General features: G+C 34.5%; 1 protein-coding gene and 1 non-coding gene across 6 annotated transcripts in view; one reads left to right on the forward strand and one right to left on the reverse strand.

Moving 5' to 3' along the window:
• Positions 1-24334, forward strand: part of Ppp2r3a (protein phosphatase 2 regulatory subunit B''alpha) — a 166741-nt gene that overhangs the window by 93022 nt on the left and 49385 nt on the right. For 4 of the 5 annotated variants that reach the window (XM_078043359.1, XM_078043360.1, XM_040269828.2 and 1 more), the window contains exons 6-7: positions 4196-4270; positions 20821-20907. In XM_078043359.1, coding sequence (XP_077899485.1) covers positions 4196-4270; positions 20821-20907 — 162 coding nt within the window. The remainder of the gene's footprint in view (positions 1-4195; positions 4271-20820; positions 20908-24334) is intronic. The other variant, XM_078043358.1, reaches the window with a different exon arrangement.
• On the reverse strand, positions 19979-20080 carry LOC120884560 (U6 spliceosomal RNA). The gene has a single exon (XR_005726995.2). It is a non-coding gene; the product is annotated as a U6 spliceosomal RNA (small nuclear RNA).

Here is a 24334-nt window from a genome sequence, read left to right on the forward strand (position 1 = left end):
ACTGGAATTTCATGGGGCTTACAGCAGGAAGGGAAGTGCTCTGGACAGGAAAAGAGCTTTTTAGAGTCCTTTGTCCCACTGGAATTGGTTGGAGGAACTGGCTGAGATCCAGGATTGACCAAGAGACCCTGTTGATTGACAAGCATTTCCATTGGTGCCTGATTGATGTTTCTTTCACGCACGCAGGCTGCTTGGTGCTTTGTTCCTAAGTCACCGTCACCGACCTGACAATAATATCCTAAATATGCCATCAAAAGACTCTCAGAACTGATAAACAAGTCCAATAAAGTATCAGAGTACAAAATCAACTACTAAAATCAACAGCTTTTCTATATCCTAATAATTAACTCACTGGAAACATCAGGAAAGCAATCCCATTCACAGTAGCCCACCACCCCCATGTACACACACATAAAGAGATCCCTAGGAATAACCTAGGTAAGAATGTAAAAGACCTCTACAATGAAACACTGAAGAAAGAAATAAAAGAAGACTCTAGAAAATGAAAAGACCTCTCATGTTCTTGGACTGGGAAAATTAACATTGTTAAAATGGCCATACTGCTAAAAGTAGTCTACAGATTCAGTGTTGTCACCATCAAAATGCCAATCAAATTCTTCACAGAGATAGAAAAAAATAATCCTAAAATTTCTGTGGAAACACAAATAACCAAAACAATCCTGAGCAAAAATAGTAGTGCTGGAAGCATCATAAGATCTGATTTTAGAACATGTTATGGAATCTTAATAACAAAAACAATACTTACAGAGCAGTGGAACAGAATAGAGGACCCAGATATAAATCCATATAGCTTTAGCCATCTGATTCCAGACAATGGTGCCAAAAGTTCAACAAATTGTGCTGGAAAAACTGGATATTCAATGTAAAAGACTGAAACTAGACCCCTGTCTCTTACTCTGTACAAAAAAATCAACCAAGTAAATCAAAGACCTTAATATAAGACCTGAAAATTTGAAACTACTAAAAGAAAACATAGAGTCCTGCAAGATATTGGGACAGGCAGTCATTTCCTGGGTGACTCCAGTGGTTATCTTAGCAAGGAAATTCCTTCATTCTCAGGAGCTGCCATGCCCAGGAAATAAAACAAGACTTGACAAATGAGAATACCTGAAATTAAGAAACTTCTGCACCAGCAAAGAAAACAACCAGAAGAGTGAAAAGGCAACCTACAGAATTAAAGAAAATCTTTGCCGGCTCCTCACCTGCCAAAGAATTAATATCTAGAATACATTTTAAAAACTTAAAGAGCTGAAGTTGTGGCTCAGTGGCAGAGCACTTGCCTCAAACATGAGGGCACTGTGTTCAGTCTTCAGCACCACATAAACAAACAAAAATAGAGATACTAAAAAAAAAAAAAAAAAAAAAAAAAAAAAACCAGAAAAGTAAATCCAGTCAATAAATGGGAAAAGGAGCTGAGCAATTTTCTAAAGAATATATATGTATATACATATATACACCCACACACATACTTCAAGAAAGAGGAAGTGTAAATGGTCAATAAATATAAAAAGCAATTCCATCTCTTCCCAGTCAGAATGACTGTTATAAAAACAACAACAGGGTCTGAGGTTGTCGCTCAGTGGTAGAGCATGTACCTTGCATGTGTGAGGCACTGGGTTCAATCCTCAGCACCACATAAAAATAAATAAAGATATTATGTCCATCTACAACTAAAAATATATATATTTAAAACAACAACGACAACAAATGCTGGCAGGGGTGTGGAGGAAAAAGAATAATCCTTTTACACTGTTGGTGGGAATCCTTAGTATACCCACTATGGAAAACAGTATGGAGATTCCTTTAAAAACTATAAATAGAACTTCTGTATGGTGTAGCTGTACCTCACTGAGTATACATCCAAAGGAACTGATGTCAGCATACAGAAGAAACACTTGCATACCCGTATTCACTTTGGCATTGTTCACAATAGCCAAGACATGGAAACAGCCTAGATACCCATCAAGAGATGGATAAATAAAGGCTGGGGTTGTAGCTCAGTGGTAGAATGCTTGCCTAGTATATGTGAAGTACTGGGTTTGATCCTCAGCACCACATGAAATAAATAAAGGAATTTAAAAAAAGAGACATGGATGAATAAAGAAAACATGGCACAGCAGAGGCTTATTCACCCACAAAGAATGAAATCTTGCCATTTGCAGGTAAGGCAAGATTGGATGGAACCAGAAGACAGCATGTTAAGTGAAATAAACCAGACAAAAAGATAAATAGAGGATATATGTATTCAAAATCATGAGAGACAAGGAAAGGACCTGTCACAGATTGGAAGAGACCAATGAGACATAAAAACTAAATGCAGCTAGGCACAGTGGTGCATTTAGTACCATCTGTAATCCCAGCTACTCCAAAGGCTGAGGCAAGAGTGTCACAAGTTTAAGGCCAGCCTCAGCAATTTAGCAAGACCCTGTCAAAATAAAAAGGGTTTTCGGATGAAGCCTTTGGTAGAACACCCTGGGTTCAGTTCTCAGTTTAGAAAAAAAATGAATGCACTGTAGAATACTGGAACAGAAAAAAATAGTGAAATTTGAATAAGGTTTATAGTTTATTATTGTATCATCATTCATTTCCTGGTTTCAGTCATTAAACTATGGTTTGTGAGTTGTTATAGGAAGTTAGAAGAAGGGCCTAGGAAATTTCTCCATAATATTTTTTGCAACTTACTTGTGAGTCCAAAATTGTTTCTAGATTTAAAAACAAACAAAAAAGAAATTATAAGATTCCCTAGTTCTAGACTATATTGGTAGATATATATAGCTAACTGCTCTGAAGAAACAAAGAGATACAGCTAACGTTTGTCCATTGATGACTAGCCAATAAATAGATTATATCTATGTTGCCCTTATTGTTGCCTCTGGTTTTTAACAATAATTATCTCTAATATATTCTCTAGGATAAAGTATTTTCAATTTCTAATTAGAAAATAGAAACAGTATTCTGTGTATTAATTATTATAATAATTGTTAGTGATAACAAGATAACAAATTTTAAAATAAACAAAATACTAAATTACGAACAGATTTGTCCACATTTCCCTTTTAATAAAAATTGATGGACATTAGCTGGTTTACATATTTAACATAGATTTTATTTTATTTTTTTTAAAGAGAGAGAGAGAGAGAGAATTTTAATATTTATTTATTTTTTTTAGTTCTCAGTGGACACAACATCTTTGTTTGTATGTGGTGCTGAGGATCGAACCCGGGGCGCACGCATGCCAGGCGAGCGGGCTACCGCATGAGCCACATCCCCAGCCCCATTAACATAGATTTTAACTGCATGGGGTTTTTTTTGTTTATTTGTTTGTTTTCAAAACTTTCTCATGCCTCTAGATAAAGAAAGATAACCATTCTCATTGGCTTCTGTCATTCTTTTTGTGTAAATATTACTTAACAACCCCTATCAAAATCTGTCAGATGAATTTCCTTGGCATTTCCTTTCTTTTCTTTTTTGGTACTGTGAATTGAACTCAGGGGAACTCAACCACTGAGCCACATCCCCAGCCCTATTTTGTATTTTATTTAGAGAAACAACTCACAGAGTTGCTTAGCACCTCACCATTGCTGAGACTGGCTTTGAACTCCTATCTCAGCCTCTCAAGCTGCTGGGATTACAGGCGTGTACCACTGCGCCCATCTATCCTTGACATTTTTTGATGTGTTAGAACTATGGTATATACCTCTAATACATTTGATTCACAAATCACCAAATATAGTTAAATTAAAATTTTAACTTGGGGCTGGGGATGTGGCTCAAGCGATAGTGAGCTCGCCTAGCATGCGTGCGACCTGGGTTCGATCCTCAGCACCACATACAAAACAAAAATGTTTTATCCGCTGATAACTAAAAGAAATAAATATTAAAATTCTCTCTCCCTCTCTCCCTCTCTCTCTCTTAAAAAAAATTAACTTACATTTAAGTACACTATACTATGTATACTTAACGTAAGTATACATAGTGTACTTAAGTATATATACAGTGTTAAGTATGCTTACAATAAAATTTAGACTTCAGGTATTAATTAAATTTTAAGTGCATTATTCAGTATTCTAAATGGCAAATTTGCTTAACTTGTAACTTATTCTACAGGAAGTAAAAAATTCCATAGGGTTTTTTTCAATATAGATTTATTAATTTAGTTTTGGATCTTTTTCAGGATGTGGTGGATACACACCCTGGCCTTACGTTCCTGAAAGATGCTCCAGAATTCCACTCTCGTTATATCACCACGGTAGGTTGACTCTTTTTTATTTTTTTTTATTTTATTTATTCTAATTAGTTACACATGACAGCAGAATGCAATTCAATTCATAATACACAAATAGAGCACAATTTTTCTTGTCGCTGGTTGAACACAAAAGTAGAGTCACACCATTCGTGTTTTCATACATGTACTTAGGGTATTGATGTCTGTCTCATTCCACTATCTTTCTACCCCCATGCCCCCTTCATTCCCCTCCCTCCTCTTTGCCCTATATAAAGTTCCTTCATTCCTCCCATGCTCTCCCCTCCAGGTCCATTATGAATCAGTATCCTTATATCAAAGAAGACATTCAGCATTTGTGTTTTTGGGATTGGCTTACTTCACTTTGCATCATATTCTCCAAAACCATCATTTACCTGCAAATGCCATAATTTTATTCTCTTTTAATGCTGAATAATATTCCACATTTTCTTTATCCATTCATCTACTGAAAGGTATCTAGGTTGGATCCATAATTTAGCTATTGTGAATTGTGCTGCTGTAAACATTGATGTGGCTGTGTTCCTGTAGTATGCTGTTTTTAAGGGTTGATCTCTATTTTATCTTAATGTGTTAAGTCCCAAGTTTTCAATTCTGCAAATATTTTAATTAAAGTAATACAAGTATGTTAAAATAGGTTGGAAATCATAATCTAGAGCTTATTATACAACTTATTATCATTAATGTCATTAATAATACTAATGAGTATTATGACTGATCATCACCTGTTTTCCCAAAAGAGTAGAATTCTAAAAACATTTATTTATTTCAAAGTTATCAGAAGTGGTATATTTATTGCTCAATTCAAGGTTTTTAGGCATTCCTTAAATGGAATGGTAGGACATAATAGGTTAATATTAAAGCACTTTTTTATCACTGTATAGTATCCAGGTTTTCAGATCATTATCCAGAAGGTAACATGGTTATAATGATTATTTTGAGTAGAAGGAAAATAGTATAAATTCAAAGTAATAATTTCTTCATTTGTATCCATTTCCCTTCTTATATGTGTTCAGTGCTTAAAAGAGGACTCTTATAGGGTTGGGGTTGTGTCTCAGTGGTAGAGTGCTTGCCTTGAACATATGAGGCACTGGATTCGATCCTCAGCACCATAAAAATAAATAAATAATATAAAGATATTGTGTTCATCTACAACTAAAAAATTTTTTTAAAAGAAGACTCTTAATATAAACAAAATTAAGTAGTATATTTATTCTGCTTTTATGATATATACCTTTGCTCTATCATGAATATTAATATCCTTTTGATCTATAGAATTTTCAAATAATACTGAAAATAATTTTCAACAGTTCTAGAAAGAGATGTGTCCCTAGTACTTCAAAGGTAGAACTAGAAAAATAATGAGAAATAGCTTAGTGTAAATAGAAAATAAATCGTCTATGAATCTAAAGTAATGTAATCACAGTCCATTTTGTGAGGGGCTCTCACTCCTTGTTTCTCAGGCACAGCTTCAGTCAGTCACAGGGCAGCCAGTTCCTACATTCCTGCCCTAACTCCAAGATCATCTCTGGGGCATCCCATACATTCAGGACAGGCATGACTCACATTCTCTGATAAACTCAAGTGAGATGCCCCTTGCCTCTACTGCTTTTCTTGTTTTTTTTTTTTTTTTTTTTTACTCCTCTTGTAGGAACTTCTTTCTTTGCTCTTCCACTAGCTCTCTCTTATCACTGTAAAATTTTGTAAGATTTTTGTGAGCCAGAAGGTGTCACTGTCATCTGAGACTATCTCACAAGCTATTTTTGCTAATTAACCACAACACTAAACTAAATTACCTCCAGCCACTCTCATTTTTCACTTGGATTTCTTCTAATTGGCCTTTCCATTCTACTCTTACTGCCCTGTAGTCTAGTTTCCCCATAGCAAATAGAGTTATCCTTTAAAAATGTAAGTTAGATCATGTCACTCCTCTGCTCAAACCCTCCAGTGGTTTCCCATCTCACTCAGATCAAAGCTACAGTCCTTGCCAACCCTCTGTAACCCACCCCACCCCCACTCATACCTTTACAGCCCTTCTCTCTGACCTCCCCTTTGCTGTTCCAGAGCAGACCAAGCCCACTTTTGCCTCAGGTGCTTTCCACTGTTCTCTGCCTGGAATGCTCTTCTGCCAATTGCCACTTACATCAGTCCTCCCTCACTTTATCCAGATATCTGCTCGTGTATTCTGTCATCACTCTTTGCCTTCTTGACCCATATTTTCACTCTGCTTCCTCCCCCACACTCTGTGTTCCTTTCTCCTGCTTTATTTTTCTTCTTTACTCTTATTAACTGATATTTAAATTGTACTGTATTTATTGTTCATCTCCTTCTACATAATACAAATTCCTTGAAAGCAAGAGCTTTGTCTTTATTTTTCACTGCTCTCTGCCCAGTACTTAGAATAGTGCCTGACACATAATAGACACACATTATTTATTTATTGAGTGAATAAGTAAAATTATTCTTGCTTAAGAATTCTGCATTAACTCTACCAGCAATCCTAAAGGAAATTATTGAGTTCTTGTTGTTGGCTCTTCTGTAAATTCTGGGCACGTTAACAGCATAATTTAGAAACATAGGAGGTGAGAAAGATCTAAGAAATAATAAAGTACAACCTTCAGCTAATTCAGAAAATACTCTTTAAAGAGGAACCTTTTATTCGAATCATTCTTAGAAAAGAAGTTAATAAACAGAAAAGTAACACAGATAAGTTCTCTTTTTCTGTTTTCTTGTTTGATATTTTCTGAATTATTTGGACCTATAATTGTCTGTGGTCATCTAGCAAGTAGTCCTAAGAAGACTTATGATTTTTAAAATGAAAAGCCATGAAGTCATTTTGTTCATGTATAATTTACATTTTCATTTATTCTGTCATGTTAATGATCATTGAACAAAAAAAAACCATACTGGTCAATTAATAGAATACATTAATTATCTCTGCTGTCATATTTTTCATGGTATTTGCACATTATTGTTTATATTTGTTAAATTTACAGTTTGTTGTATTATTCTGCTTTATCCCCAATTCACAAAAGTGAATCCATTACTCAGAAGTACTCATTAACCAAGAAATACTTGTGATGAAACATAATAATATAGCAAATCAAAACAGCATTACAGGGCTGGGGATATGACTCAAGCGGTAACGCGCTCGCCTGGCATGCGCGGGCCACTGGGTTCGATCCTCAGCACCACATAAAAATAAAATAATAAAAGATGTTGTGTCTACCAAAAACTAAAAAAATATATATTAAAAAATTCTCTCTCAAAAAAAATTTAAAAAAAAAAAAGCATTACAGCGTAAGTAGTAAACAAGATTCAAATGGGAATACAGGATGTATGTACTAAGACAAGTGATTGCTCTTGTAATAATCTTATATTACCCCCCAAAAAAAGAAAAGTGAAACTAAAAGGTGTAACAATGAACAACTGGAAATAAAATTTTATTGTACTTGTTCTCCATAGTGCCTTTTGTATTATGAAACCTGGTGAAATATTAACATGAAATCATTGAAACTTTTGTATTATTTCATAGTACAATGAGTTTTTCTAGAACAAATGTCAAATAAGGCCTTCCAGTATGAAATTCATTGATGATGTCATTAGGCAAAAAGTACCATACTAAAGCATTGTCTTCTATCCTGCTTATATATCAAAAACAGAGATATTACACTGTTTCTAAGAAACTTATAAAGATCAGCCTCAGAATTAATGACAAATAGCTCCAAAGAGCAAAATCATTTTATCATATGACCCTGTTGAATATCATATAATCTCAGTGGCATATAGGGTAGAACCATAATACCCAGGCTGAACATCATTAATCCAAACTTTGAAATGCTCCAAATCTGAAATTGTTTGCGCATTAGCACTCAAAAAGTCTTGGATTTAGGCTGGGCACGGTGACACATCACAGGCCTGGGTCAGGCGTGTCACAAAGGTCAAGGCTAGCCTGAGATCCTGTTTCAAAATTTTAAAATGTTTAAAGAGATGGGGATGTAGGTCAGTGATAGAGTGTTTGCCTAGCATGAATGAAGCTCTGGGTTCAATTCCCAGTACTGCACACATGTGCACACACACACACACTCATTCATTCTCATTCTCTCTCTCTCTCTCTCTCTCTCTCTCTCTCTCTTTCTCTCTCTCTCTCTCTCTCTCTCTCTCAGATTTTGGAGCATTTCAGATTAGGGATATTCAACCAATAAAGTGTATGCACATATTCCAAAATCCCAAACATTCTGAAACCTGAAATATCTCTAGTGTTATCACTTGGATAAGGGAACTCAGCCTTTATTCTGTATTATGTATACATGCTAGTGTTCTTCAATTACATCACTTTACACTTGGAAGAAACCACTGACACAAAGCATGACTCAAAAATTAGCTTGTAGGTGGGATGTTGGACAACTCTTAATTTTTTAAAAACCTTTACCACAGCTGGGTTCAGTTGTGCACATCTGTAATCCCAGCAGCTCAGGAGATTAGATCACAAGTTCAAAGCTAGCCTCAGCAAAATCTAGGCACTAAGCAACTCAGTGAGACCCTGTCTCTAAATAAGATACAAAATAGGGTTAGGAATATGGATCAATGGTAGAGTGCCCCTGTGTTCAATCCCCATTACCCTCCTTTCCCCACAAGTAAAAAACCTTTATTATAGGGCTGGGATTATGGCTCAGAGGTAGAATGCTTGCCTAGCATATGTAAGGCACTGAATATAAATAAAGGTTCATCAACAACGAAAAAATATATATATATTTTTAAAAAAAACCTTTACTATAGGAAAAGACTTTTGGTTGTTTAGGTAATTATTTTGTCAGCTGTTCTTAGACTGAAAAGACTAAATAAGTGATTGCATTAGACTAAATAAGTGATTATGTAGACTAATAAGTGATTGCATCTACTGGGGAATGACATTGGCCGAATTACATTGTTGTACTGTGTACCTGTACGAATATGTAACAACAAATCCCAACATTCTGCGCAACTATAGTACTGAAATAAAAATATGGAAAAAATAAATGCACCAAAAGTCAGTCCATATTCCTTATTTATTTCACAAAAGAGTTAACAATTGAGGGGCTGGGGCTGTGGCTTAGTGGTAGAGTGCTCACCTAGCACGCATAAGGGACCACATAAAGATAAAATAAAGATATTATGTCCACCTACAACTAAAAAATAAATGTTAAAAAAAGAGTTAACAAATAAGAAATAAGCCTCTTGATATTGAATGAAAATGAAATTTAGAAATACCAGCAAATTGTAGCCCTTGAGTTTGCAGTTTTGCATCCTATACAAAGATTACCAGTGGAATGAAAGACTCCACTTATGCCAACCTTTGAGGGAATGGTGCTTACATGAGTTTTTAAAATAATCAATGAGATTTAAAATATTTCTTTATGACACTGGTGCTGTCAGTAAAGATGTTTTTGTAATTTGCTCAGATGGTGTCTTAGTGGTGTGTTCAGTATCTTGATTGGCCCGACTTCATCACTTTAGGCTGAAATGCCAGCTTTTTAATTGTTAAAGACAAGGTATTAATATTTCCTAAGAAATCTAAGTTGTTTGGTGATGACTGCTCATCACTGAGAGCTTATTAGCTCCCCTTGAAAATTTGGCTCTTGACACCAAAAAAAATCACTTTTATTAGATACATTTTTAAATTATTTACTTATTTTTCATTTATTTGGTACTGGGGACTGAACCCAGAGTTACTCTACTACTGAGCTATACCCTCAGCCCTTTATTTTGTATTTTGAGACAGGATCTCCCTAAGTTGCCCGGGCTGGTCTCCAACTTGTTATCCTTCTATTTAAGTTTCCTGAGTAGCTGAGATTACAGGCATGAGCCACCATGCCTGGCCCAGGTACATTTTTTAAATTGTCCAAATTTTACAAAGACATACTTTTCAGACTCTGGATTTATAATCCATCCATCACTGCTTGCCAAGCGGAAGACCCAGGCTTCTAGCGTTCAAGTGTGTTGATCTGCACTCAAGTCATCTACAGTGAGGAAGTCTTTATAATTTCTGTACCCGCATTTAATCTACTTTCAAAAGCCATATGGCAGATCCACCAAACACTTCTATTCCTGGTGGTCTATACTTGTGAAGTGGAGGTTTTGATATTTTTATAATTGTGATTAATTTTTATGTATTTAAAAATGGTAGACCAAAAGTTAGAAAAATAAAACCATAATTTAGTACCAGCTGCTACATGCTTTTACCACTAGATGGTATTCCTGCGTAAGCAATCTAAAATGCTGAATCAGTAATGTGGAAACCAGCAAACATGTTAATGAAGTGGGGCTACTGAATAAGGAGATTTAGGCTATGGAAAAATGGAATACAGATACATTATTTTATGGTGCTAGATAAGTAGGTTAGCAGAGGCTAAAAATAAGGAAACACCTAACAAACTACAAGCAAATTTTTAAAATTCTGTCAAAAAGAACAAAAAAAGAAGAAAAGTAAAATAAGTAAAAATAAATTTTTAGTATGTCTATAAATAATATACTTGAGTATATAAGTACAAAATTTAGATAGGAAACAGACTTTAAATTTATCAAAAATAAAGAAATAAGGATAAAATCTAATGCTACTCAAAAGAATTTGGTGAGTATGTTGAATTCACATTTCAATTATAGCTTTATAGTTATACATAATAGTTGGATTCATCTTGACAAGCTCATACATTTAGGGAATTCAGTTTCAGTTCATGATTCTCCCCTTTTCTCTTCTGTCCTCCTTCCTTTTCTATTTTCCTTCCCCTACTCTACTACAGTTTTCCCCTTTATTTATATTTAATTCATTCTTTTTACTTATGCATTAATGTGAAATTCCCTATGGTATATTTATATATTCACATAACATGATTTTTAAGAATTCATTCTGCATTGCCTCCCCTTACCCTTCCCTTCAGTCTGCCTCTCAGTCTCCTTCTTCTATATTACTGATCTCCTCTTTATCTTTATGATATCTCATCCTTCCCTTCCTTTAATTTTACTCTAGTTTTTGCATGTGATAGAAAACATTCAACCTTGGAATTTCTCAGTTTGGCTTATTTCACTTAGGATAATATTCTCCATTTACCTATGAATGCCATAATTTAATTCGTTTTTAGGGCCAAGTAGAACTCCACTGTACATATATTCCACAATTTCTTCATCTATTCATCAATTGATAGGCTCTTGGGTTGATTCCATAATTTAGCTATGATGAATTATGCTGCTGTAAACACTGAGGTAGCTGTATCACTATACTATGCCAATTTTAGATCTATGGGGAAAATACCAAAGAGTAGAATAACTGAGTCATAGAGTGGTTCCATCCCTAGTTTTCTGAGGAATCTCCAAAATTATTCTTTCCAGAGTTGGTGTACTAGCCTGCAGCTCCACCAACAATATACAAGTATATCTTTTTCCCTGCAACTTCACCAACATTTATTATTGCTTGTATTCTCCATCATTGCCATCCGACTGGACTGAAGTAAAATATTATTGTAATTTTTATTTAGATTACCCTGTTTGCTAGAGATGTTGAACATTTTTTCATGTATGTGTTGACCATTTGTGTTTCTTTCATGGAGAAGTTTCTGTTTAGTTCTTTTGTTGATTTATTGATGTGTTACTTGAGTTTTGTTTTGTTTTTGGTACAGGGCACTTAACCACTGAGCCATATCCCCATCCCTTTTTTATTTTATTTAGAGACAGGTTCTCACTGAGTTGCTAAGTGCCTTGCTAATCTGCTGATGCTGGTTTTGATCTCAGGATCCTCCTGCCTCAACCTCCCAAGTTGCTGGGATTACAAGCATATGCCATTGTGCCCAGCTTGAGTTCTTTATGTATTTTGGAAAATAGCTGGCAAATATTTTCTTCAATTCTGTAGGCTCTCTCTTCATGCTGTTAATTGTTTCCTTTCCTTTGCAGAAACTTTTTAGTTTAATGGCATCTCACTTACTGATTCTTGGTTTTATTTCTTGTACTTTGGGGGCCTTGTTAAGGAAAACAGTGCCAGCACCTGTATGATGGAATGTTGACCCTGTGTATTCTTCTAGCATTTGCAGGGTTTCTGGTCTAATTCCTAAGTCTTTTTTTTTTTTTTCAGTATCGCCCTTTTAACAAGTTAATATTCTTTTTTATTGATTTTATTATTTTTTAAATATACAACAACAGTGGAATGTTTCATTTTCTACATATAGCTATCCATTTTTTCCAGCACCATTTGTTCAAAAGGCTATCTTTTCGCCAGGATATATTCTTGGCACCTTCGTCAAAGATTAGATGGCTATAGGTATAGGGATTGGTCCCTGATCTTCCATTCTGTTCCCTTGATCTTCATTTCTATTTTGATGCCAATACCATGCTGTTTTTGATACTACGATTCTGTAGTATAATTTCAGATCAGATAGTGTGATGCTTCCTGCTTCGATTTTCTTTGCTTTGGTCATTCTGAGTCTCTTATTCTTCCAAATGAATCTAAGAATTGTTATTTTCTAATGCTGTAAATAATGTCATTGATATTTTGATGGGAACTAGATTGAATATGTATATTGATTTTGGTAATATGGCCATTTTGACAATATTTATTCTGCCTATCCAAAAATATGGGAGGTCTTTCTACCTTCTAAAGTCTTTTTCTTTCTTCATTATTCCATAATGTTCATTGTAAAGCTCTTTTATTGATTATATTAATTGCACTGCCAAGGTGGTAGTTTTGTTTGTTTGCTTGTTTTGAGGTTATTGTAACTAGGATGATTTTCCTAATTTCTTTCTTGTCTCAATCACTGTTAAAGTATAAGAAAGCTATTGATTTATGGGTGTTGATCTTGTATCCTGCTACTTTGCTGAACTCGTTCATAAGCTTTAAAAGTCTTCTGGTGGAGTTTTTTGTTTTTGTTTTGTTTTGTTTTGTTGAGTCTTCTAGATCTAGGATTATGTAATAAGCAAAGATAGTTTGGCTTCTTTTATTCCTATTTGTATCCCTTTTGGTTTCCTTTTCTACCTGATCACTCTGGCTAATGTCTTGAGGACTATATTGAATATGAGTGGTAAATGTGAACAGCCTTATCTTTTTCCTGATTTTAGCAGAAATGATTGCAGTTTTTCTCCATTCAGTATGATGTTGGCTTTGGGTCTGTCATAAATGGCTTTTACAATGTTGAGGTAAGTTCCTTTGATCCCTCACTTCTCCAGCATTTTTAATACAAATAGGTGCTGGATCTTATCAGAGATCCTTATCTGTTGAGATTATTATGAGATTCTTGTCCTTAATTCTGTTTAAGTGATGAATTACATTTATTGATTTGTGAATATTGAACCAACCTTGTGCCCCTAGAATAACACTCACTTGATCATGGTGTATTACCTTTTTGATGTGTTTTTGAATGCTGTATGCTAATAATATATTAAGGATTTTTACATCTGTGTTTATCAGGAATGTTGGTCTATAGTTTTCTTTCCTTGATGCATCTTTGGTTTTGGTATCAGGGTTTTAATGGTTTCGTTGAGTGTATTTTGGGAGTGTTTCCTTTCTTTCAGTTTCCTGGAAAATTTGAGAAAGACTGGTGTTAGTTCTTCTGTAAAGGTGTGGCAGAACTCAGCTGACAATCTATCAGGTCCTGGCATTTTTTTGTTTTAGTCAAAGATGGACACAATGTTTATTTTTATGTGATGCTGAGGATCGAACAGTGCTTCACACGTGCGAGGCAAGTGTCTACCATTGAGCCACAACCCCAGCCCCTGGGCTTTTGTTTTATCGAAGGCTTTTAATTGCTATTTTAATTTCATTACTTGATATTGGTCTATTTAGGTTTTCTATATCTCTCAGATTCAATTTGCGCAGGTCATATGTGTCTAGAAATTTGTCAGTGTTTTCCAGATTTTCTAGTTTATTGGAGTATAAATTTTCAAAGTAAGTTCTGATAATTCTTGATTTTACAAGGGTCTGTGATATCTCCTTTTTTCTTTTGTGATCTTGTTGATTTGCTTTTCATTCTTGGTTAGTTTGGCTAAGGTTTTGTCAATCTTATTTATCTTTGTGAAAACAACTATTCATTGCATTGATCTTGTGTATTGTTTTCTTATTCTCAATTTCACTGATTTCAGCTCTCATTTTAATTATTTCCGGTCTTCTACTGGTTTTGGAGTTAGTTTTCTTTTTCTAAGCCCTTGAGGTAGACCATAAGCTTATTCATTAAGGATCTGTTTTTTTTAATGCAGGCACTCAGTTCTATAAATTTTCCTTTTAAAATTGTTTTCATATTGTCCCCATGATTTTGTTATAGTGTATCTTTGTTCTCATTCATTTCTAAGAATTTCTTATTTTCTACTCTCATTTCTTCTTTGATCTATTCTTCATTTAAGAGAGTAGTATTTACATATGTTTACATAGTTTCCATATTTTTATCGCTGCTGATTTCCTGGTTTCATTCTACTACGATCTAATAGGATGCATGGGGTTATACTGATTTTTTTTTTTTTTGGCATTTCTAAGATTTCCTTTGTGGCCTAGAATATGGTATATTTTGGAAGAAGTTCCATGTGCTGCTAAAGCAGTTAATTCAGCTGTTTGGGGGTAAAATATTTTGTAGATGTCTATTAGGTCCATTTGATTTATAGTATTATTTTTATATGTAATTGGTTGTACTGACATTTGGAACATAAAAGTTTATTATTGTTAATATCTTCGTGTTGGATTGTTCCTTTTATCAGGACATAGTGACTTTCTTATCTATTCTGATTAGTTTTTGCTTGAAATCTGCTTTGTCAGATATGATAATAGTTAATTCCTGCTTGTTTTCAGGGTCCTTATGCATGGAATAATTTTTTCCATCCTTTTACCTTCAGACTGTGGGTATCTTTGCATGTCAGATGAGTCTCTTGTAAACAGCATATGGTTAGTTTTTTTGTTTGTTTGTTTGTTTGTTTGTTTTTGCCCTTTTCAATGCTTTATTCACTCAACTCACTCAATACAATTTCACTCTATAGGTTCTTAATCAAGAAAATGACAATCCTTAATACTGGGCACTGCAAGAGACATAGATAATCAGTTCACAGCAATTAATTCTAGATTAATTATTCACAGCAAACAATTCTAGATTAATTCTAAGCACTGCAAACACACTTAACTGTGACAGGCTCATGACAGACATTCCCTCTGCGTGATAAGCTCAAGTGTCAGATCAGAAGTCTCAAGTCTTAGGCTCTAAGTCCACTGATGCCCACTCACTCAGTCCAAGGTGATCAGGTCAGGGACCAAGGCAGGCTTTCCCTGGGGTGGAGCTGATGGCCAGGTGAGGAGGCAGTCCTAGGGAGAAGTTGTGGCTCTCACCAAGGTCAAGAGGCTGCTGTAGAGTTTGAGAGCAGTGAGAATAACACAGAGGATCAGGCAGATGAGAAGGGCTGGGATGTCAGTCCAGGTCCTCACATCAGTGTGTGATCAGTGTGTGCATCGGTGTCAGCTGCTCATATGGTTAGTTATTGCTTTTGATCCATTCTTCTAATCTGTGTCTTTTAATTGGGGAATTGAGATCATTAACCTTCAGTATTAGTATGGATATGTGTTTGTGATTTCCTGCCACTTTTTGTCTTGACTCTCTTTTAGTGGATTATTTTTCCATTGGATTTCTGCTATTTGGGAGCTTTGGGAATTTTTTTTAAGGAAATCAAATAAAGATTTTATCTATATTATATTCTCAGTCCCAGAAAGTAATTCTTTTTACAGTAGAGGTATCACCAGATGCCATCTGCATAGGATTTCCCATTTATTCCTCACACTGTTACTGAATCAGTTCTGTTTTGCCCACTACACAGAATGCCAATCAGAGTTTTACAAAGGAGAAAGGTTTTTTAATTTAGTTATTTATTCTAATTTGTTATGCATGATAGCAGAATGCATTTCAATTTATAGTACACGTATAGGCACAATTTTTCATGTTTCTGGTTGTATACAAAGTAGAGTCACACCATTCGTGTCTTTACATGTGCTTAGGGTAATGATGTCCATCTCATTCCACCATCTTTCCTATCCCCATTCACCCTTTCCTTTCCTCCCTCCCCTTTGCCCTAGCTAAAGTTCCTCCATTCCTCCCATGCTCCCCACCACATCCCCGTTATAGATCAGCATACACATATCAGAAAAAACATTTAGTATTTGGCTTTATGGGATTAGCTTATTTAGCGTAATATTCTCCAGTTCTATCCATTTACCTATGCCATAATTTTATTCTCTTTTAATGCTGAGTAATATTCCACTGGGTATATACATATATATACCACATTTTCTTTATCCATTCTCTACCAAAGGGCAACTAGGTTGGTTCCACAATTTAGCTATTGTAAATTGTACTGCTATAAACATTGATGTCATTGCATCACTGTAGTATGCTGTTTTTAAGTCTTTGGGGTATAAACCGAGGAATAGGATAGCTGGGTCAAATGGTGGTTCCATTTCAAGTTTTCCAAGGAATCTCCATACTGCTTTCCATATTGGTTGCACCAATCTGTGGTCCCACTAGCAATGTATGAGTGTGCCTTTTTCCCCACATCCTCATTAATATTTATTGTTGTTTGTATTCTAACTACCTGCCATTTTGACTGGAGTGAGATGAAATCTTAGAGTAGTTTTGATGTGCATTTCTCTAATTGCTAGAGATGTTGAACATTTTTTCATATATTTGTTGATTGATGGTATATCATCTTCTGAAAATTGTTTAGTTCATTTGCCCATTTATTGATTGGATTATTTGATTTTTTTGGTGTTAAGATTTGTGAATTCTTTATATATCATAGAGATTAGTGCTCTATCTGATGTGCATGTGATAAAAATTTGCTCCCATTCTGAAGGCTCTCTATTCACCTCACTGATTATTTCTTTTGCTGAGAAGAAGCTTTTTAGTTTGAATCCATCCCATTTATTGATTCTTGGTTTTATTTCTTATGCTATATGAGTCTTTATTAAGGAAGCTAGGGCCTAATTCGACATGATAAAGATTAGGGCCTACTTTTTCTTCTATTAGGTGCAGGGTTTCTGTTTTAATTCCTAGGTCTTTGATCCACTTTGAGTTGAGTTTTGTGCATGATGAGAGATAGGTGCTTATTTCATTTTGCTGCATATGGATTTCGTTTTCCCAGTACCATTTGTTGAAGAGGCTATCTTTTCTCCAATATTTGTTTTTGGTGCCTTTGTCTAATATGAGATAACTGTATTTATGTGGGTTTGTCTCTGTCCTCTATTCTGTACCATTGGTCTACAAATCTATTTCGGTGCCAATACCATGATGTTTTTGTTACTATTGCTCTGTAGTATAGTTTAAGTTCTGGTATAGTGATGCCACATGCTTCACTATTCTAAGGATTGCTTTGGCTATTCTGGGTCTCTTATTTTTCCAATTAATTTCATGATTGCTTTTTCTACTTCTTTTTTTTTACATTTATTTTTTAGTTATAGTTGGACACAATACCTTTATTTTATTCATTCACTTTTTTTAATGTGGTGCTGAGGATCAAACCCAGGGTCTCACACATGTGAGGTGAGTGCTCTACCGCTGAGCCATAACCCCAGCCCTGCTTTTTCTATTTCTATGAAGAATGTCATTGGGATTTTGATTGGAATTGCATTAAATCTGTGTAGTGCTTTGGTAGTATGGTCATTTTGACAATATTAATTCTGCCTATCCAAGAACACAGGAGATCTTTCCATCTTCTAAGGACCTCTTCAATTTCTTTCTTTAGTGTTCTGTAGTTTTCATTGTAGAGGTCTTTCACCACTTTCATTGATTACCAAGTATTTCATTTTTTATTTGAGGCTATTGCAAATGGGGTAGTTTTCCTAGTTTCTCTTTCAGAGGATTTGTCACTGATGTACAAAAAAAAGTCTTTGATTTATGAGTGTTGATTTTATATCCTGCTACTTTGCTGAATTTATTTATTCTAGAACGTTTCTGATGGAATTTTTTGGTATACAATCAAGTCATCAGCAAATAGTGATAGTTTGAGTTCTTCTTTTCCTATTCATATCCCTTTAATTTCTTTCATCTGTCTAATTGCTCTGGCTAGAGTTTCAAGAACTGTGTTAAATATAAGTGGTAAAAGAGGGCATCCCTGTAGAGGAAATGCCTTCAATGTTTCTCCATTTAGAATGATGTTAGCCTTCAGCTTAACATAGATAGCTTTTACAATGTTGAGATATATTCCTGTTATCCCTAGTTTTCTAGTGTTTTGAACATGAAAAGGTGTTGTATTTTCTCAAATGCTTTTTATGCATCTATTGAGATGATTATATAGTTCTTATTTTTAAGACTATTAATGTGATGAATAACATTTATTGATTTCTGAATGTTGAACCGACCTTGCATCCCTCAAATGAACACCACTTGATTGTGGTGCACTATCTTTCGGATACATCCTTGTATTTGATTTGCCAGAATTCTATTGACAATTTTTACATCTATGTTCATTAGAGGTAATGGTCTGAAGTTTTCTTTCTTTAATATGGCTTTGTCTGGTTTTGGAATCAGGGTGACATTGGCCTCATATAATGAGTTTGGAAGTGTTCTCTCTTTTTCTATTTCATGAAATAATTTGAGGAGTATAGGTATTAGTTCTTCTTTAAAGGTCTTATAGAACTCAAATGCGTTTCCATCTGGTCCTGGGCTTTTCTTGGTTGGTAGGCTTCTGATGGTGTCTTCTATTTCATTGCTTGAAACTGATCTGTTTAACTTGTATATATCATCCTGATTCAGTTTGGGCAAATCATCTGACTCTAGAAATTTGTTGATGTCTTTGATAGAATGCAGGGTAGTCTCTCTACTTTTTGTATTTGCTAAGAGTTGCTTTGTGGCATGAAATATGGTCTATTTAAGAGAAGGATCCATGTGCTGCTAAGAAGAAAGTATATTCAATCATTTATGGATGAAATATTCTATGTATGTCTGTTAAGTCTAAGTTATCTATTGTACTATTGAGTTCTGTAGTTTCTTTGTTTAGCTTTTGTTTGAAAGATCCAACCAGTGGTGAAAGAGGTGTGTTAAAGTCACCCAGAATTATTGTGTTGTGGTCTATTTGACTCTTGAACTTGAGAAGAGTTTGATAAATGTGGATGCTCCATTGTTTGGGGCATATATATTTATAATTGTTGTGTCTTGTTGATGGATGGTTCCCTTAAGCAGTATGAAATGTCCTTCTTTAACCCTTTGGATTAACTTTGGATTGAAATCTACTTTATTTTATATGAGGATGGAAACCCCTGCTTGTTTCCGCAGTCCATGTGAGTAGTATGTTTTTTCCCAACCTTTCACCTTCAGTCTATGGATGTCTTTTCCTATGAGATGAGTCTCTTAAAGGCAGCATACTGTTGGGTCTTTTTTCTTTTTTTTTCTATCCAGCCTGCCAGTCTGTATCTTTTGATTGGTGAGTTTAGGCCATTAACATTCAGGATTATTATTGAGACATGATTTGTATTCCTGGTCATTTTTGGTTTTGTTATTTCATTTGACTTGATTTCTCCTTTGATTAGTTTTTCCTTTAGTGTAATATTGCCCTTTGCTGATTTTCATTGTTTCTTTTTCATTTCCTCCTCATGGGATATTTTGCCAAGGATGTACTAATGTAGTACAGGTTTTCTAGTTGTAAATTCTTTTGTTTATTATGGAAGGTTTTTATTTAATCATCAAATCTAAACCTTATTGGGAATTGTTTTTTGAAAATATTTCAAAAATATTTGTGTATCATCCTTGCATAGGTGCCATGCTAATCTTCTCTGTATCATTCCAATTTTAGTGTATGTGCTGCTGAAGCAAGCACTGAAATTGACTTAAGAGAGGGGACATGGAATTATGATAAATGAGATTTTGATTTTTTTTTTTCGTACCAGGGATTGCAGCCTCTATCTTACTTTTCCAGTCTTCCCCTATGCTGTAGCACACATCCCCAGTCTAGACATTTGTTTCCTGTTTCCTTCCCATCCTATCTCTGGTGTTTTCCAGAGTTTTGCTTCTGCTAAACTCATTAAAACACTAGCTGATAAGAAAGGTGTTTATGCCCATGGGAAAGTCAGCATGTAAATTACCCAAGATGTATTTTGAGTTTCCATAAAAATATGGAAAACCAAGAGGTATTCAAGGCTCTGATGAATAAAGCTTTAATAACCAAAATAATGCCCTCTTCAATCATACCACCTTGACGGCCATCCTTCTGACTGCTGATCAGTCATAAGACCAACCTAGGAGATACTACCCCCACATTTGCCTTCTCAGAACATTCAGCCAATAAACACTACTTGGGCATCACTGTATAAATGAGAGGTAAATAAAGGAAGGGATGTGTAAGCAGCTGGGAAAGTAAGACTTGAGAGCAGAAAATTTTTTCTTCCCAAAATTATAAAAGCAGATTCAAAATATGTAGATGTAGGTTTATTTTTCACCAGGAATTATACCTGATATCAAAACTTAAATTGGTTCAAAAAAAATATTGCCTCCAGATATATTGGTAAAATAATGGAGATCTTTAATATTTTTATTTGGTTTTGTTTTCCTTGGAACCAGGTTATTCAGAGAATATTCTACACGGTCAACAGATCTTGGAGTGGAAAAATTACTTCAACAGAGATAAGAAAAAGCAACTTTTTGCAAGTATGCCTCTCATACAGTGATATAAAGAACAATTTAATCCTTTTACTTCATTTAACAAATATTTGAGTGCTTAATGTATGCAAAGCTTTATCACTACTTTTAGACATTAAGCATTTATCAAATACCTATAGTGAGAGACCAGAATGTGTTGGAGGGTGAGGGGAGGAGGAAAATTGAATAGCAAGGCATATCTGCCTTAAGGCATGCAACGTGGAGCAAGAGAGAGACAAGCACAGACAGCAACAGCAGACTTGATAGATTCCACAGACATGTGTAAAAGATGCAGAGAAGGTCTCATAGAAGGGATGGCATGTGGTCTTGACTTGGAGGATGTAAGGAGTTTACCAAGATAAAAAATTAGTACAAAGGGAATTCTGGACAAAAGAAGCAGCATAAGCAAAAGGCAAAAACATGAAAGTGTCATGTTCAAGAACTGCCAAACAGTATTAAGTGGCCAGAAGCCCTTGGGAGAGTGACCATTGATGAGGCTGGAACCAGGTTGGGGAAGTGCCTTACTAAAGAAATGGAAGAATATGGACCTGATTCTTTCTGCAGTGAGTTTATCCAACTACTGCTGAAGAACAGTACTAAAAATTCCTTTAAAATAGGAATACATTTCATTCAGTTATTTTATCAAATGAAAGTATTGACCACTAGTGGGAGCCTTTTACTGAGGTAATCTTCATGCCTGATCACAGCTTCTATAAAACTAAAGTAGAATTGTTTTGACTTAAAAACAAATGTTTTTGTTTTTGTTTATGCATTGCTGGGTATTGAACCCAGGGACACTTTACCACTGAGCTACATCTCATGTTCTTTTTATTTTTTTGAGATAGGGTTTCACTAAGTTGCTGAAGCTGACCTCAAATTTGCAATCCTCCTGTCAGCCTACCAAGAAATGTTTTATTTTAAATGAATCTTAGTAAATGAAGCTTTGGCAAATAATACAACCTTATTACTCTTTATTTTTTCCTGAGACAGTCATGGTATTGAAGATTTGGCCAAACTAACAGTTCATAATATATTTTAAAACATTTTGTTCTAAAATGATCAGTAATTTTGATGCTTATTGAATGAATACCTGATGCCTGCTTCAGCTCTCAGTAGTATTATGGAATGTGTTAAGATGATAGTATTTCCATAACATCTTTTTTTAAATTTTTAATTGTAGATGACATAATAACTTTATTTTATTGTGTTGTATTGTATTGTGTTGTATTTATGTGGTGCTCAGGATCAGACCCAATGCATCACACATACTAGGGAAGCACTCTACCACAGAGCCACAACCCCAGCCCTCCATAACATCTTAAGAACAATGATAATACTCCCTCACATTTTCTGAAGTACATTATCATTTGTAGTTTTTGAATCATTATTATTATAATCAATTTTTTACTGATAATAAAACTTGAGTCTCAAATATAATTGACTATATTGCATAAGAGCATACAACAGGCAGGTTGCTGAACTGGAAATAGAACTCAAATGTTCTCTTCTTGGAGTATAATTTATTTTTGTCTCCTTTTTCTTCCCTATCTCTTGCCTTAGTCTTTCTTTTAGTACATGAACAACTATTCCAAACTTACAAATAATATGGATATATCTAGATTAAAAGATAAGCAAAAGTTGCTCTTTGTCTTTACTCTGCCATTTCACTCTCCTTCCCAGAAGGAACCCATATTATCCGTAGTTTTATTTCCTTGTAAATGCATATATGGAATACATAATTTTGTGTGGCTACTATTATGAGGACTTTTCCCCTAATATATGGGTTCATACTTACTATTCTGGTAACTTGTTTATTAACAGTGTCTTGGACTTCTTTCATTTCCATTCATGTAAATCTATCTCATTTCTCCTAACAACTGCATTATCAATTGCATGCTGCACTTTAATTACATATTCCTCAATTTCAGATTTTCTCTATTACAGTGGTGTAGAAAACATCCTTATACTTTCCTTTTGGCTGTATATAAGCCAGAAATTTCCTACAGAATAGACCACTGGAGGGAAAATCCTTCATCAAATGGCATGTAAAATTTTAACTTGATAGATTCTGCCTAGTTCATACCTTCACTTACATACTCACCAACAAAAGAAGACATTTTTCTTCTTTATGTTGTGACAATCCAGTAGGTGAAAGATTTGTTTTATTACTGACAATATTCTGCTTTATACACATGAAAAGATATTTTATAAAACAAACCATTTACAAGAAAATTTAGAACACAGAAGAAAAACTACACTTTACTCCTCTAATGCAAGTAGTGCCATTTATGTTATTCTTGCCCCATTCATATACGTGTATGGATTTGGGGGATTTTGCACAGTTCTTTATATGTATAATCTTGCAGCCTATATTTTGCCCTTACTACATCATGGTTTTCCTATATTTATATGTAGACTATAGTTTTTACTCACCACAAAATCTTCCATTAATCAGATTTGCCATAATTTAATAATTTTTGTTGTTTTCAATTTACCAGAGCATTTTGGTTTCTGTCTGCATTTAAAAAATAATTTTTATCAAAGTAATGCATTTATATTATGATACAGTCCTCTCTGTCCTTTGATTTTCATCTTGAATTCCATTTTATTTTCTACTAATATTAATACATATTTTCCTTTTCATTGACTACTTTTATTAATATTACCTTTTTATATTTACCTTTCTTTTTTTACTGTAGGTGTAACCTCTTATAGATATTCATATACCAAAATCATCTTTCTAGATTTGGTTTTCATACTCAATCAAAAAGTCTTTCAGGGATCTGGGATTATGGCTCAGTGGTAGAGTGTTTTTGAGTGTTTGCCTGGTACATGTGAGGCACTGGGTTCAATCCTCAGCCACATAAAAATAAATAAAAATAAAACAAAGGTTATTGTGTGCATCAACAACTAAAAATATTTTTTAAAAGTCTTTCACTATACTATTACATGAAAGACTTTTTTAAAATATTTTTTAGTTGTTGTGCACACAATAAGCTTTGTTTTATTTTTATTTATACTATAGTGATATAGCCACATCAATGTTTATAGCAGCTCAATTCACAATAGCTAGACTATGGAACCAACCTAGGTGTCCCTCAATAAATGATTGGATAAACAAAATGTGATAAATATACTCAATGGAATATTACTCAGCTTTAAATAAGAGTGAAATTAGGGCATTTGTCAGTAAATGGTTGGAGTTGGAGAATATCATGCTAAGCGAAATAAGCCAATCTCACAAAACCAAAGGCCGAACATTTTTTCTAATATGCAGATGCTAATTCACAATAAGAAGGGGAGTACTAGGGTAGAATAGCATTACCTTAGATTAGGTAGAGGGAAGTGATGGGGAAGGAGGGGAGGGGATGTTGGAATAGGAAAGATAGTAGAATGAAACACATTATTACTCTATGTATATATGTGACTATATGAC

This window comes from Ictidomys tridecemlineatus, chromosome 3 (assembly GCF_052094955.1).
Source record: "Ictidomys tridecemlineatus isolate mIctTri1 chromosome 3, mIctTri1.hap1, whole genome shotgun sequence".
Taxonomy (NCBI): Eukaryota; Metazoa; Chordata; class Mammalia; order Rodentia; family Sciuridae; genus Ictidomys; species Ictidomys tridecemlineatus.